The sequence below is a fragment of the Pseudopodoces humilis genome, chromosome 2 (genome assembly GCF_049639895.1).
Source record: "Pseudopodoces humilis isolate 2021_Gansu_Grassland_sample_001 chromosome 2, ASM4963989v1, whole genome shotgun sequence".
NCBI classification, from domain to species: domain Eukaryota; kingdom Metazoa; phylum Chordata; class Aves; order Passeriformes; family Paridae; genus Pseudopodoces; species Pseudopodoces humilis.
Genome location: NC_142201.1, coordinates 110,041,156 through 110,053,440, shown reverse-complemented (window position 1 = coordinate 110,053,440; position 12,285 = coordinate 110,041,156). Strand labels below are relative to the sequence as shown.

The 12,285-nt window shown below is 42.9% G+C and overlaps 1 protein-coding gene across 1 annotated transcript; it reads left to right on the top strand.

The window, feature by feature from the left end:
- Positions 1–1,321: 1,321 nt before the first annotated feature.
- Positions 1,322–10,923, top strand: GPA33 (glycoprotein A33). Its single transcript, XM_005524186.3, has 7 exons — positions 1,322–1,550; positions 5,041–5,192; positions 6,058–6,268; positions 6,815–6,973; positions 9,133–9,246; positions 9,694–9,817; positions 10,287–10,923. Exons 1-7 carry the CDS (start codon positions 1,517–1,519, stop codon positions 10,369–10,371), a joined length of 879 nt encoding a protein of 292 aa, XP_005524243.1. The 5' UTR covers positions 1,322–1,516; the 3' UTR covers positions 10,372–10,923.
- The last annotated feature ends 1,362 nt before the right edge of the window (positions 10,924–12,285 follow it).

The window sequence follows — 12,285 nt, the reverse complement described above, 5'->3', positions numbered from 1 at the left end:
CAGGGTCCTTGCCATCTCCTGCAGCCTGCCAAAGATGAGACATAACAGGATGAATTTTTCTACTGTCTGTCCTCATTTGGAAGATTCCTGAAGAATAAAGTTTCTGTACTTTTATATGCTTTATTTTGCTTTGTGCTAACAGTCTGAAGAGAACTGAAGTTGTGCATCAAGCACAGAAGTATAGATAGATAATCCTTTCTATCAGAGGGATTTGATTTCCAGTCACTCCTAAGTTTCATTGTCTTGGAGGTATTTTGAACAACTGCCATATAGAACAAAAGGCAACTCTTCAGCGTGGCTTTTGGCAGATTTACCACACAAGTCTGATGTCAGCACAAGAGCAAGATACAGATCTGCTTTACTGCACTAAACACAGGTATCCAGTGTAGACTACTTCTGAGGAAGCCTCCTTCAAAATCCACAACAAAGTTCATCAATAATACACTGCATTATACAACATCATCTCAAAATGATGTCTAAGAATTTGATGTCCCCATCTAAGATGCCTGAAATGATCCTTCACACCCTAAAAGCGGCTTTGTCCCTCAAATGGCTAGAAATGGAGCATAGATGACTATCCCACATGGAAACACACCTTACTGCCTAGTGCAGTGAAGTGTTTAGAAGACACACTGCCCTCAGTTGAAAGCAATGTCAGATGTTTGCCTCAGCTACCGTCAGTCCCCCTTTTATTCTTCAGTCAATTATAGCAGGAGTTATTTGTGACTTCCAAGTGCCCAACTAGAGCATGTGAGCAGTGCTGTCTGTGCAGTGCCCACACCTCGACAGATCCATCACCAGCGTGCTGCAAACCATGGGCCGGGTGATCCCAGATTTTGCAGCAGAGAAGGAGAAGTACCCTTGGTACCTGTGGCTGTTGTGCAAGCCACACACTGGGCAGTGGAACAGTGGGCATAAAAGAGTAAGAACCTGGCTGAGATGCATCTCACTTATATTTAGATAACCCATTAGTCACCCAATTCCCATCAACTACTTATTTGTATCAGTACTTAATGGAATTAGGCCCTTCAGGCCCTTAAAGCCTGGATGTAGGCTGCTGCCTGCACTGTGGAACACTTTAATACATTTTAAACTCTGTTCCTTAATAAATATTTGAGGAAAAAAAGAGGTTTAGTCTGCCCTAATTGCCTGCCATCACATGCATGATTTCAGCTGCCCTGCACACCACTCCCAGGCCCACCACACCCTTCCCTTGCTTCATACACCTGCGTGTTGGGAGAAACGGGGAAAAGCCACTGAATTGTGGGAGAAAGTTCACAACTGGGGAAGGAGTTTACAAGTGATGTCAAAGCCTACTGGTGATGTGGTTTGTCATTGTGGCTGAGAAAGGAGGGGCAGGCTGGGGCACAAGCGCTTTAAAGGAGACTGAGGAAGTGAACCTGTGATGCCACTGCAAAGCAGCCCTTCAGGGAAAGCCAATTACCTACCCAGCCTCCTGGAGATCACAAGGAAGAGCACCTTGAGGTAAAACAAAGGAGAGATAAGGGGGCCAGCAATGAAAGGACTGGGACTGTTCATTTTCAGTGCAAGTGAGTACTAATTTGGTTATGTCCTCAAGGGTTGGGTGGAAGGAAACAGCACTACGAAGTACAAGGACTCCAGAACACTTTGTATGTCTCTTTTCTGTTTAGTGAAGGTTCTTCTGTGTTTATGGCCTGACAAGTGTATGTACCATCTCTGTGCTGAATGTCCAGACACACAGGCATCTCCCAAAACTGTTAGAAATGGGAAAAGATGCTGTTCTTCACTAAGTATTTTCCATAAACAACTTTATAAGCTTCTGTTAGTACAATATTTATCTCTGAAAAAGGAACTTCCTCCTTTGGAAGTCTCAGTTCCACTGCTTTTTATCCAGTCTCATATTCTTATATCAATGTTCCTACACCTTATTCTAAGCCTCAGACCAAGCAATGCACATGGGAATTTCTTGGGGATTTTTAATTAAAAATCCTGAAAACCTTACTTCAGCAAGACCCACAAAAAAGAAATTCACAAAGTTTAAAGTAATCAGAAAAAGTGGATGGACTCCACATGCAACAAATGTGACTTGGGTCATGGCTCGATGATCTTTATGTAACTTGTACAATGCCATTGGTATTCACTCTCCTTTTTCATTATTTTCACCTTTCATGCTATACAAATTAAGTATGGAGAACTTTTCAGAGAGAAGTATGTAAAATGAAGTTTTGGGGTTTTTTTTGCTTGATCAGAATATCAGTTTATTTCAGCAAACAAAATATTCCTGTAATAATTGCCCTTCAGTTCAGTTAACTACTGAGTAAGGAAAGTAGAAATGTCACTTTGACTGTCTTCTTCTTCTGTACAAGTACAAATCTCTAAGTTAAGCAGAGGGAGATAAAACCTTTCTCAATTTCTTTAAATGTTATAAACATATAAAGCGGTAACACACAAAAAAGTAATGCTGGGGCTTAAATGTAGGCGATATTGTCCCTCTGTCTCTCTAGTAGCATGTAGGCTATTTGTCCTCTCTCCTTTTTTGGAGTTCTTTCAGAACTTGCTTCCCTTCCCTTCAGCCATATTTTGAATAGATTCTGTTTTCCCTCAAAAAAAACCAACCCAATCTCTGAAGAATAAACCACATCTTTTAAACATGCTGACTATGAAGTGAAATGCGGTGGGAAGTGGGAAGGAGGAAATCAGCCTAAGTCAATGACATCCCAGAATGAAACTGTTGCTTCCACGAGAGAGGGAAGCTCTTTCTGGGATGCAGAAAGAGATGTGGGTGACAAATGAAGAGCCCCAGAAGCAGTGGCATGTGAGGGTGATAGCAGCAGATGAATAAGTGTATTACAGGCTGTGCCTCACAGGCAGTGCTGGGCTCAGCTGCTCCCCAACTCTGCACCAAACATGTCTGGAAAAAAAGATCTTATTTATTGTAGGATTTGACTCATTCAATTGGAAGAAGGAAAGGAAGTCTTAGGGTTAGGTGGTTTCTTCTCTGCCTCAGGGCTCTGTTTATGACCTATCAGTGAGCCCCAGCTCAGTGGAACCAGTTTCTGAGTGACAAAAATATCAGGAAATGGGTTTTGCTCCATCTCCTAATACAGACAGTGTTCCTTTTCACCTAAATGCAGGGAAGTATCTCTATCCAGTCACAACAAGTGAGGAGAAAGCTTTCACAGGTGTCTCTCATACGGAGGGCATATGAAAATAGGAGTCAGAAAGTGCCTCGGGGCTACGCAAACATGGGCCTTGCCCTGGGTACTCCAGAGCAGGTAAAGATCTGGGAGTGGCGGCAATAAAAGCACATTAGAAATACTTTGCCCTCGTTTCCTCCTCATAACTGTCAGCAGTTGTAAATTAAATAATCCCCAAGAGAACAGAAGTCACCCCTGCCATGTCACAGAGGAAGAGGTGAACACACCTTGCTAATGAACTGTGGGAGCCCACAGAACAACTCAGTCGTGGGGCAGGGCATGCAGAAAGATGGGAATTTAGGCTAAAAGCAGATCCCTGTGCTAGCTGTCCCATGGCACCCTGTGTAATTAATAGCCTGAATTGTCACCCCAGGTTCCTAGTGCAGTGACAACACAACCTTTTGTGTCCCAACAGTGTTATTTTCTGAGGGACACTTGTTCACTGCTAGTCAGGGATCTGGCAGCGTTCAGCTTACCCATGGCGTTCATTTACTGACCTAGTGCACGGGGCTGTGTGCGTTTCCTGTCTCAAAAAGTGAGTATTCACAACCAGTTTGTAACTCAAGGCAGAATCTAGAAATCTTTTTCCCTCTCCCTTATACATTACACTTCCTTATAGATCTAACCTGGACAAAGATATGGCAGAATGAGGATCCAAGGTTTGCTCAGTGGCAACTTTTCAGATGAATCCTCTCCAGGGAACAGTGACTCAGCTTTCAGAAGCAAACCTTCACCACTACATGCAGCATGCCCCTCATGGGAGAAGCCCTCCTCTTCTTCCCTCCTTACTGCACCAGGTTCCTCTTTGCCATGGGACCACCTCTGAGCAGCACTTCTTTCCTTGCCATTTACAGTTTTCCCAGATGATTTCCACAAATGACGGTGCCATAAAAGAAAAAACAAACAAAAAAGCAACAAAAAACCCCAAAACAAAAACCTCAAACCAACAAACCCAAACACAGAACCCACACAAACTGTTAGGAGAAAGCAGGTGTTTTTAACCATGAATTCCTGCAGGCATGGAGGTCACCTATGGCAGGGCAGACACAAATGTCCAGCTCAATTCTGAGATGAACAAAGACCTGCCCACCAGGCAATGCTCACACATGATGAATTAAGAGCAAGTCAAAGGGAATTCAGTGTAAAAGAAACACCTGCCCTGTGCCCTTCCCCAGGGCACAGAGGGGTTTCTGTTTTAGTCAGCTCTCAGCTATTCCTGTGCTCCAGAGGCAGGAGCTGGAGTTCTTGGAGAAAGGTGACTACTACCTTACTCATTTTTTAAAAAAAGCTAAGAGCTATTCTTTCCTTGTTTCTTTCAATCACTCTTTGCTTCTCTAGGTTTTTCTGTTTTCAGGGATAAAAAACATGAACAGGTTTTGATTCCTTAGCACAAAATGTCACTTTTCTATGGATTTGGATCGAGGCAAGTTATTTGACAGTCTTCCTGATCCTTGAAATTTGACAATATCAGTTTGTTAGTTTAGCCTGAATCCTTGAGACTGCTGGTGCACTTGTAGTATCTGTTTATCTGTCTCCCTCTGTACATTCTGAACTGTCAAAGGGTGTCAGTCACGCTGAAGGAGGGCTCAGGAAAAAAAATAAGAGTCTTTCTAAACTCCATGGCAATATATGAGTAGGTGAAGACGAGGGAAGCAAGGGACAGAGAGCAGAGTTTAGCTCTAAGCCATCCTGTGCAGCAGCTTCCCAAGGCCAATCAGCCCCAGCCCATATCACCTCAGTGGGGAATGTCCTGGATGACAGGGAAAGAGGGGTTACTGTGGCATGTAAGGAAGCCAAAGAGACTGCCATGGGATCCAGACATTGTTATTTTTGCTGAGTGTGGTATTTATTCTCTTTCCAGTTCTGGTGTCTGCTCACACCCTCACTGTGGAAGCACCGGCGAAGCAAATCCAAGTGGCAAGAGGAAGCAATGCTACCCTGCGCTGTAATTTTAAAACAAATGTTGTTATTGACAGAGGAGACATGGTTTTCTGGAGGAAAATCTATACCGAGGTAAACTGAGCTGCATAAAGAAACAGATGAGAGGGCATCCAAGAAGGGACAGGAGGTGGAAGCTGTGGGTGGGAGTGGATGTTGGAAAAAAAAAGATTTCTTCCAGACTTTTTTTAATCCCAGAGCCGTGCAAACAGAAATGCTAAGTCTAGATGTAATTTATCTCAAATCTATTGCACAACACTAGGCAAGCCCCCACCCCTCTTCCTCCTCTCTCCTGGTCTCACAACTGTTTACTGAGGATACATCACTGTATGAACATGCAAAACACTCAGATAATTTCTAAAAAGATATGCATATATATAAATATATATGTCTAATATACATATAGTATGTTTGATACTATATAAAAAGTTTTAAGTTGATAACAGTACATGGAGAGATTCTTGAGGTCATTCATTTGAAGTATTTGAACGTTAAGAAACTTTTTTAAGTTCTTGACTTATTGGGAATTAGTGAGGGGGGAAGCAGCCTTTGGAGATCTCCTTGCAGGAAGTGCCAAAGGTTTCTTCTCTGGAGATCCTTGCTGGGAGAGTTTGTGTAACCACAGGGCAATTTGACTGACATGGGCCTCAGACAAGTCTCATGCTGTCCTCTCCTCATGATGAGGAAAAGTGGATAAGCCCCAGCAAAAGAAATCAGTTGTCTCTGATTTCAGATGAGGTGTGAGAAGGGGATTCCAGACAGAAACAGAGATCAGAGATCCTTTTGAATTTCTATGTTTTTGTTGGCGTTTTCTCAAACTGGTGCATTTTAAGGTCCTCTTTCCCAAGCTGCTCTTTCAGAGTGGGCTGATTCATCGAGTTAGGTGGCAGACTCACACAGGAGAAACCGAGATTGATCCTGTCCCCTCTGTCTCCGCCAGTCTGATATTATTTCACGGTATTTCGATGGGTTCGTGCGCTATGCGGAGGGCTACGACCATCGCATCCAGTTCATTGGTGATGTTGACAGTGGGGACATCAGCATCACCCTGAGTGCTGTGACCATGGAGGACAACGGGACCTACGTCTGCGCCGTCCGCCTCCGGAACGATGAGTCCCCAAAGTCCGTACGCCTGGATCTCCAAGTCCTCGGTGAGGTGCCACAGGCAATGCCACACCCCTGTTAGACACACCTGCCCTTCCTCTAATGTCCACATTAGTTTAAACAACAGATTTTCTAAAAGCCAAAAAAAAAAAAAAAAAAAAGTTGTCATCCCTAATTCACCTTTGGTCTTTTCCTACTCCTGTGGAAGGATGCTGAGATGCCTAGAGCAGGCAATTCCCTCAGACACCCGGCTGTAGAAGATAGCCTTTGGAGTTGTACAGCTCGCTTTCCTAATAATCCAGGCAGCATTACAGGGCTTTCCTCATCCCCCCCTGTGGCCTGTCATATAGTTATCAAAAGACAGGTCACCTCACACTATTAGATATATCCCAAAAAGCATATTGCAATTCATTCCTTGGCTTCCCATATCCAAAAAGGGAGAAACAAATTAGATCCAAATTCACTTCAAGCTCCTTTAAGGATGTGACAGATGCAAGACCAGCCTCTGCCTGCAAGAATAAAAACCACAGATGCAGATGGGCTGAAACATGAAACTGCTTCTGATTAATACGGTTGCTTTTTTCTTCCCTCAGTTGCACCATCCAAGCCTGAGTGCAAGATTCTGGGGACACCAGAATATGGACAGACAATCAACCTAACTTGTGTTTCTCACGAGGGCTCCCCAACGCCCACATACAGCTGGAAAAGCTTCGATGTGCAAAATCAGCCCCGTGCGCTACCACACACAAAAGGTATGGGAAATCCAAAGACACGAAGGCATTGATGTCTCTGCAGTCGAGGGCTGGAAAGATTTTAAAATGCAAATACAAAAACATTCTTAAGGCTTATTCTAGGATGTTCTCTGAACAGGATTTTGAAAAGTTGTCCTTTTGATACAAGATGTGCTCATGAGTAACACAGCAGGGAGAAAGGACTCTTACCTGAAGTAAGAATGGTCAGAATTTAGCTTCAGCTCTCCCCTGGTGAGAAAGCTCTGGGAGCAGCCAGAAATAATTATTTCTCAATTGCTGGGGGTAAGGCATAACATGAGGAACAACATTGAGGTTTCTGTCTTTACATCCCAGCTTGCTTGACAAAGAGCAGATCTCTTTCTAAACAGAAGGAAACAAAAGTTGGCTCCAGAAGCTTTCTTCCAGAGAGGACCCCTCACCTAGAGGAAGGGCGTATGAGAAAGTTACAGCACTCCTGCTTGGAGCACGAAGTAGGCTTCTGGTTCTTTAGGACTGACACACAGTCCCTAATATTTTATTTGCTTTCATTTTAAGTCAGAATATGGAAGGAAAAAGGAGTGAATTCCGACAACAGGACTTTGACAGAACTATTTATACAGGAATGAGTGTTTAATGCTCTTTTAAGTGTATCAGTGACAGAGAACTCAGATTAATTTCATTAAACAACTTTGTTTTTCCCTGGCTTCGGGGAAACTAAATGTTTGTACCTACCCTTCCTGGTTTAAGGGAAGTAAACTAAAGATTGAGACTCCACAGGATAGTCTACATTCAGGAGCCGATTTTTGCATAAAATATGCAAAGGACGAAGTATCACCAGGGCCAGGAACTTCATTCATTTCACTGGCCACTAAGTGGTGCCAGCGCATCACGCACAGCCCTGAGCACAGCGGGAACTGTTACAGCAGCAGCTTCTGCTCTCACCCTGTTCTTCCCCGGGACAGGAGTCTCTGCTGGCTTGCTCCCACCTCGTTTCTGCTTTCAATGCCAAGCAATGTGCCGACTGTCCCCTGGTGCCCCAGGCTGGCTGGGTGCCCTGCTGTCACTACACGCAATTGCCTTCGGTGCTGAGCAAGTCCCACTGCTGCAAAGTGTGCAGAACCCAGTCAGGAGACACTCCAGAGCTGACAGTACCTGACCCACATTTTTTCCCATTTCACTCAATTATTTTGATTTATTAGGAGGATTTAAATTCCACTTCTAGACTGAGACTTTGAGAGCTATAAAGATCACACACACATCTCCCACACACACAAAAAAAAAAGGGTGGGGAGACAAGTTAACACCAGGAATACGTAGAGACTAAAAGAAAATAAAAATTAAAAATCAAGCAAGTATATGGTCTGTAATTTCTCAATTTGCATGCTCTTCTACTAGCTGGCACTAGGTGCCAGCAAATCCTAAACATAAAAATGAGATCGCAGGAAAACAGGAGTGTCATTACAAAGTCTTCAGTATTTTGCTATCAGAGCAGGAAGCTGGACTTCTGTCACAAGCAAAAAGCATGGACTACATCTACCCATATCAGCTGGAGATGTAACAACCAGACTGCCTGAGCAGACAGAGCTAAGCTTCAACCTGTGATTCTGAGCCATGTGAGGCTGGACAGAAAACATCAGCATCACTGCAATTGTGCCACTGCAGTTCTTCTCTCTCATTTATTTACACAGCCTGTTTGGCCTCTCCCAGACTAGAAAACTTTTCCCCTCACTGCTAAATAATTAATATCTGGAACCCTAAGAGTTGCAGGATTGAGGAGCTTTCTCTTGTTTAACAAGCTAATTCATCAAGATGGCCATTTCTCAGAGCCAGGTCCTGGTTTGCACATCTGACATTTCTCAAAATCCAATACCAAAAAAAAAAGCTTTCTCTAAGCACAGACACTTCTCTCCCCTCCACCTACAATCTTCTTTCTAAAAGGAATGTTCAAATATCACATGTTCCCTGTAATCAAAACAGCAAACTTCTGTTTATCCTCCCACAAATCACTCTAAAAGGTAGGGATGAGCATGGCAGCTCCTGATCAAGACAGAGCAATCCATCAACTTTAATAACCTCTCATCGCTCCAACCACCCTGGGCTGGAACTGGAGGGCTGCTGTTGCCACTTCCTTCCCTGCTTTAATTCTTTTCTTTTTTGGCCTGATTTGTGTTTCACAACAGGGCAACAACTAACCCTGAAGAACGTCTCAGCAGACACCTCTGGCTTTTACATCTGCACTTCAACAAATACCGTGGGAGCGGAATTTTGCAACATGACAGTCAGCATCATGCCACGTAAGAGATGGGGCTGCCTCGGGGAAGAGAAGTAACGGAGAGGATAGCTTAGCTCAGAGTCAAAACACTGAAGTGTATCATCTGGTTTCTGCACACCTTTAAGAGAGACCCTCTCCACTGGTTTACATGCTGGTAGAGCCCTCACCAACTCATTGGGTTAGTTCAAAAATGACAAAAAAAGCTCTGTAGATTCAGACAGCGCTGAATTTGTGGTGTCTGAAACTAAACTTTATACAGACAAAGAAGAACAGTTGTTCAGATGCAAGAGCTCCTCCCTGTCAGTAGCTCACACTCCTGTGCTACCCAGTACAGAACTATTTCCAGTTGCTGTAGTCAAACAAACATGGTTTCCACTCAGTCTGGAGCTGGTGGGGGGTTTGAGGTGCAGTGATTGTGCTGATCCCATTTGCCATCATTCCCCCTGCTACCTCCTCCCTTCCCACGCAGCATCCATGAACATAGCCCTGTATGCTGGCATCATTGGGGGAGTTGTTGCTGCCATTGTGGTGATTGGGATCATTGTCTATTGCTGCTGCTGCCGGAAAGAGAAGAACACCGACTATGAGATGACGTGAGTACCTCTCCCTATAGCAGTGAATGGAACAGATGAAGGGTTCTCCTTTTCCCTCCAGCATCAGCAGATGGAGTGGAAAGCTGGGGAGGAAAGAAATCTGGGAAAGCATGCACTGCTTTCTCCTTTCAGTGTCCACCCCAGTGGCTCCCAGCTCTCCTCATGGAGTCCCAGACACCTTTGTGTCTCTGGGTAGAACCAAATGATTCAAACCTTGGATATGAATTAGCACACATGCTATGAGAAAAACCTCTTGCATCACCAGCAAGACTGAATATCTGGACCTCAGTTGGGTACAGTTCTAGATGAGCTTAAAGCAGTTTAAAAGCATCCCAAGGCAAAATCTCTTCAGTGAGGTTTCTGGTTTGATTAACATATGATGTTGTTAACCATCATGTTAACCATGATGATGTTAACCATCTGATTTGATGGTTTTGATTAACATCTCTACTCCTGAACAATGTTTTAGGGTGCAAGAAGACAGAAATGAACCCTCCAGGCAGATGCCACCACCAAGGAATGAGAGCATAAGGGAGGATGTGGAGAATGCATGAATGAAGAAGCCACTGCCATCTCCAGGATTGCTGAGGCACAACATCACTGCAAGAAAAGAAATCAATCCCTCTTTCTTACTTCAAGAAGTTGAATTATGAAATGAAAGCCAAAGGCTCTGCCTTCAAGTTCTGGGAGAACATTCTTGCTTCCCTGGAAAGAAGTGTTGGCTGTACAGTGAGCACTAACACACACTCTCACAGCAGAAAATGCATGTGGAGCACTGCTGCACCCAGTCATCCAAAAATAACCAGTCTTCCAGACTTCCAACTTTCTGAAAAAAGAAACCAGTCAGGTCTATTTGGAGAACATAGGAACGGAGCTGCTGATGTATCCCCAGATGTACAAAAGGTTTCAAGGTCACCAGCTGCATTTCATCAAGGAAGGGTGGTCTTGTTAACTGAGTCATGCAAATGTCACAGCTTTCACCATTGTCCAACACAGAAACTGTTTTTATGGAGGTTGAAGCAAGATGATTTTTAAAGACATTTTATTAAATGTGTTCTTTGTATATATTATACATGCACATATAAATAAAGATATGGAAAAAATCATTGATGACCAATGAATCTCCTGTTTGGGACAACAATGCATAAGAATGTCACAGGTAAGGTAAGAATTTAGATGGACAGCTGATAAGAACTAGAAACACTCTACTAGCCTATTTACTGTCAGACTCCTGAATTTCTGAGTTCTAGCTCCCAGAGTTCCTAACTTTCATTACATTACCCTTTCCTTCTGATTATTGCATGGGCAAGTCAGAAATAGTCCATTGCTCCTGCTGCTTCTGAAAAAAATGACAATGTGAGAGCATGTGCATGGCAAGTACATCCTTAATTTAAAAAAAAAAAGGGGGAGGGAAGGGAGAAGGAAAAATAACTTTTTATTCAAAATTGTAAAAATTTAATCAGAAGCATGTGGAGGGAACTCCTACCACTGGTATCTTTGGAAAAGAATGGACTGTCCATTCCCAAGGACTATCAAAGGGTATTAAAACTAATTAACAGCTTTTGGGGATTTTTTGGCTTTTTTTTTTTTTTTAAAGATACATTTGCAGTAAAATTTTTATCCTTTCAAAACTCCTTATTGCATCTTCAACTTTGGAAGTTTCAGAAACTTACAGCAATGCCTCCCACATACCCTTTACCCCCCAAACAGTTAGTGTAATAAAAATCTAAAATTTCACTTCAAAGAAGAACCAGCCATCCTCCTACACATGACCAGCATTTTCTAGATTTTAAACTATGAAAATCACCCTACCAGAACTGTAATTTTGGCTTGCTTTCTGGCTGCCTTTGTTTTACATAATACTTAAAGTACAATTACTCATCTGTAATAATAACAACTGCAAAGACCAGTGATAGGAGTTCTTTAGAAAGAATACACAAATATCTCTGGCAATGGACAACCTGAAATGCAAGACATTCTGAGGACCTTTTCTCATGATGCATGACAAAACATTGCAAAAATGGATGCCTAAAAAAGAACATTGCACGGAGAAGCTGAAGGCAGATAAAAAATGAAGTGCACAGCTCAGAAGCAGAGCTGGTATGTATTCCAGTCTCATTGTAACAAGCAAGTACAGTGTGATTTATCTAATTACCATTGTAACACATTTCTACTGTGAAACAAAAGCTACTTATTTTATAAATGTTACAGACATTAGTCAGCACAACCTGTTTCCTCCACCAAAACCCTCTGGCTGAAGAGGGCTTCTGTTGAGGGATAACAGTCTGGATTCTCAAAGATCTTAACTGCAAAGTCCAGCAAAAGGACTTGAAAATTATCAATTATTATTCTTCAAGTAACACTTGCACAGTGGTCATTTTAGGCATGAAGGAAAATACAGATTAGCAGTAAGCAAGTGCACAAAGTTGTCTAAAGAAAAATACACAAAAATACAGAGCCACAAAATA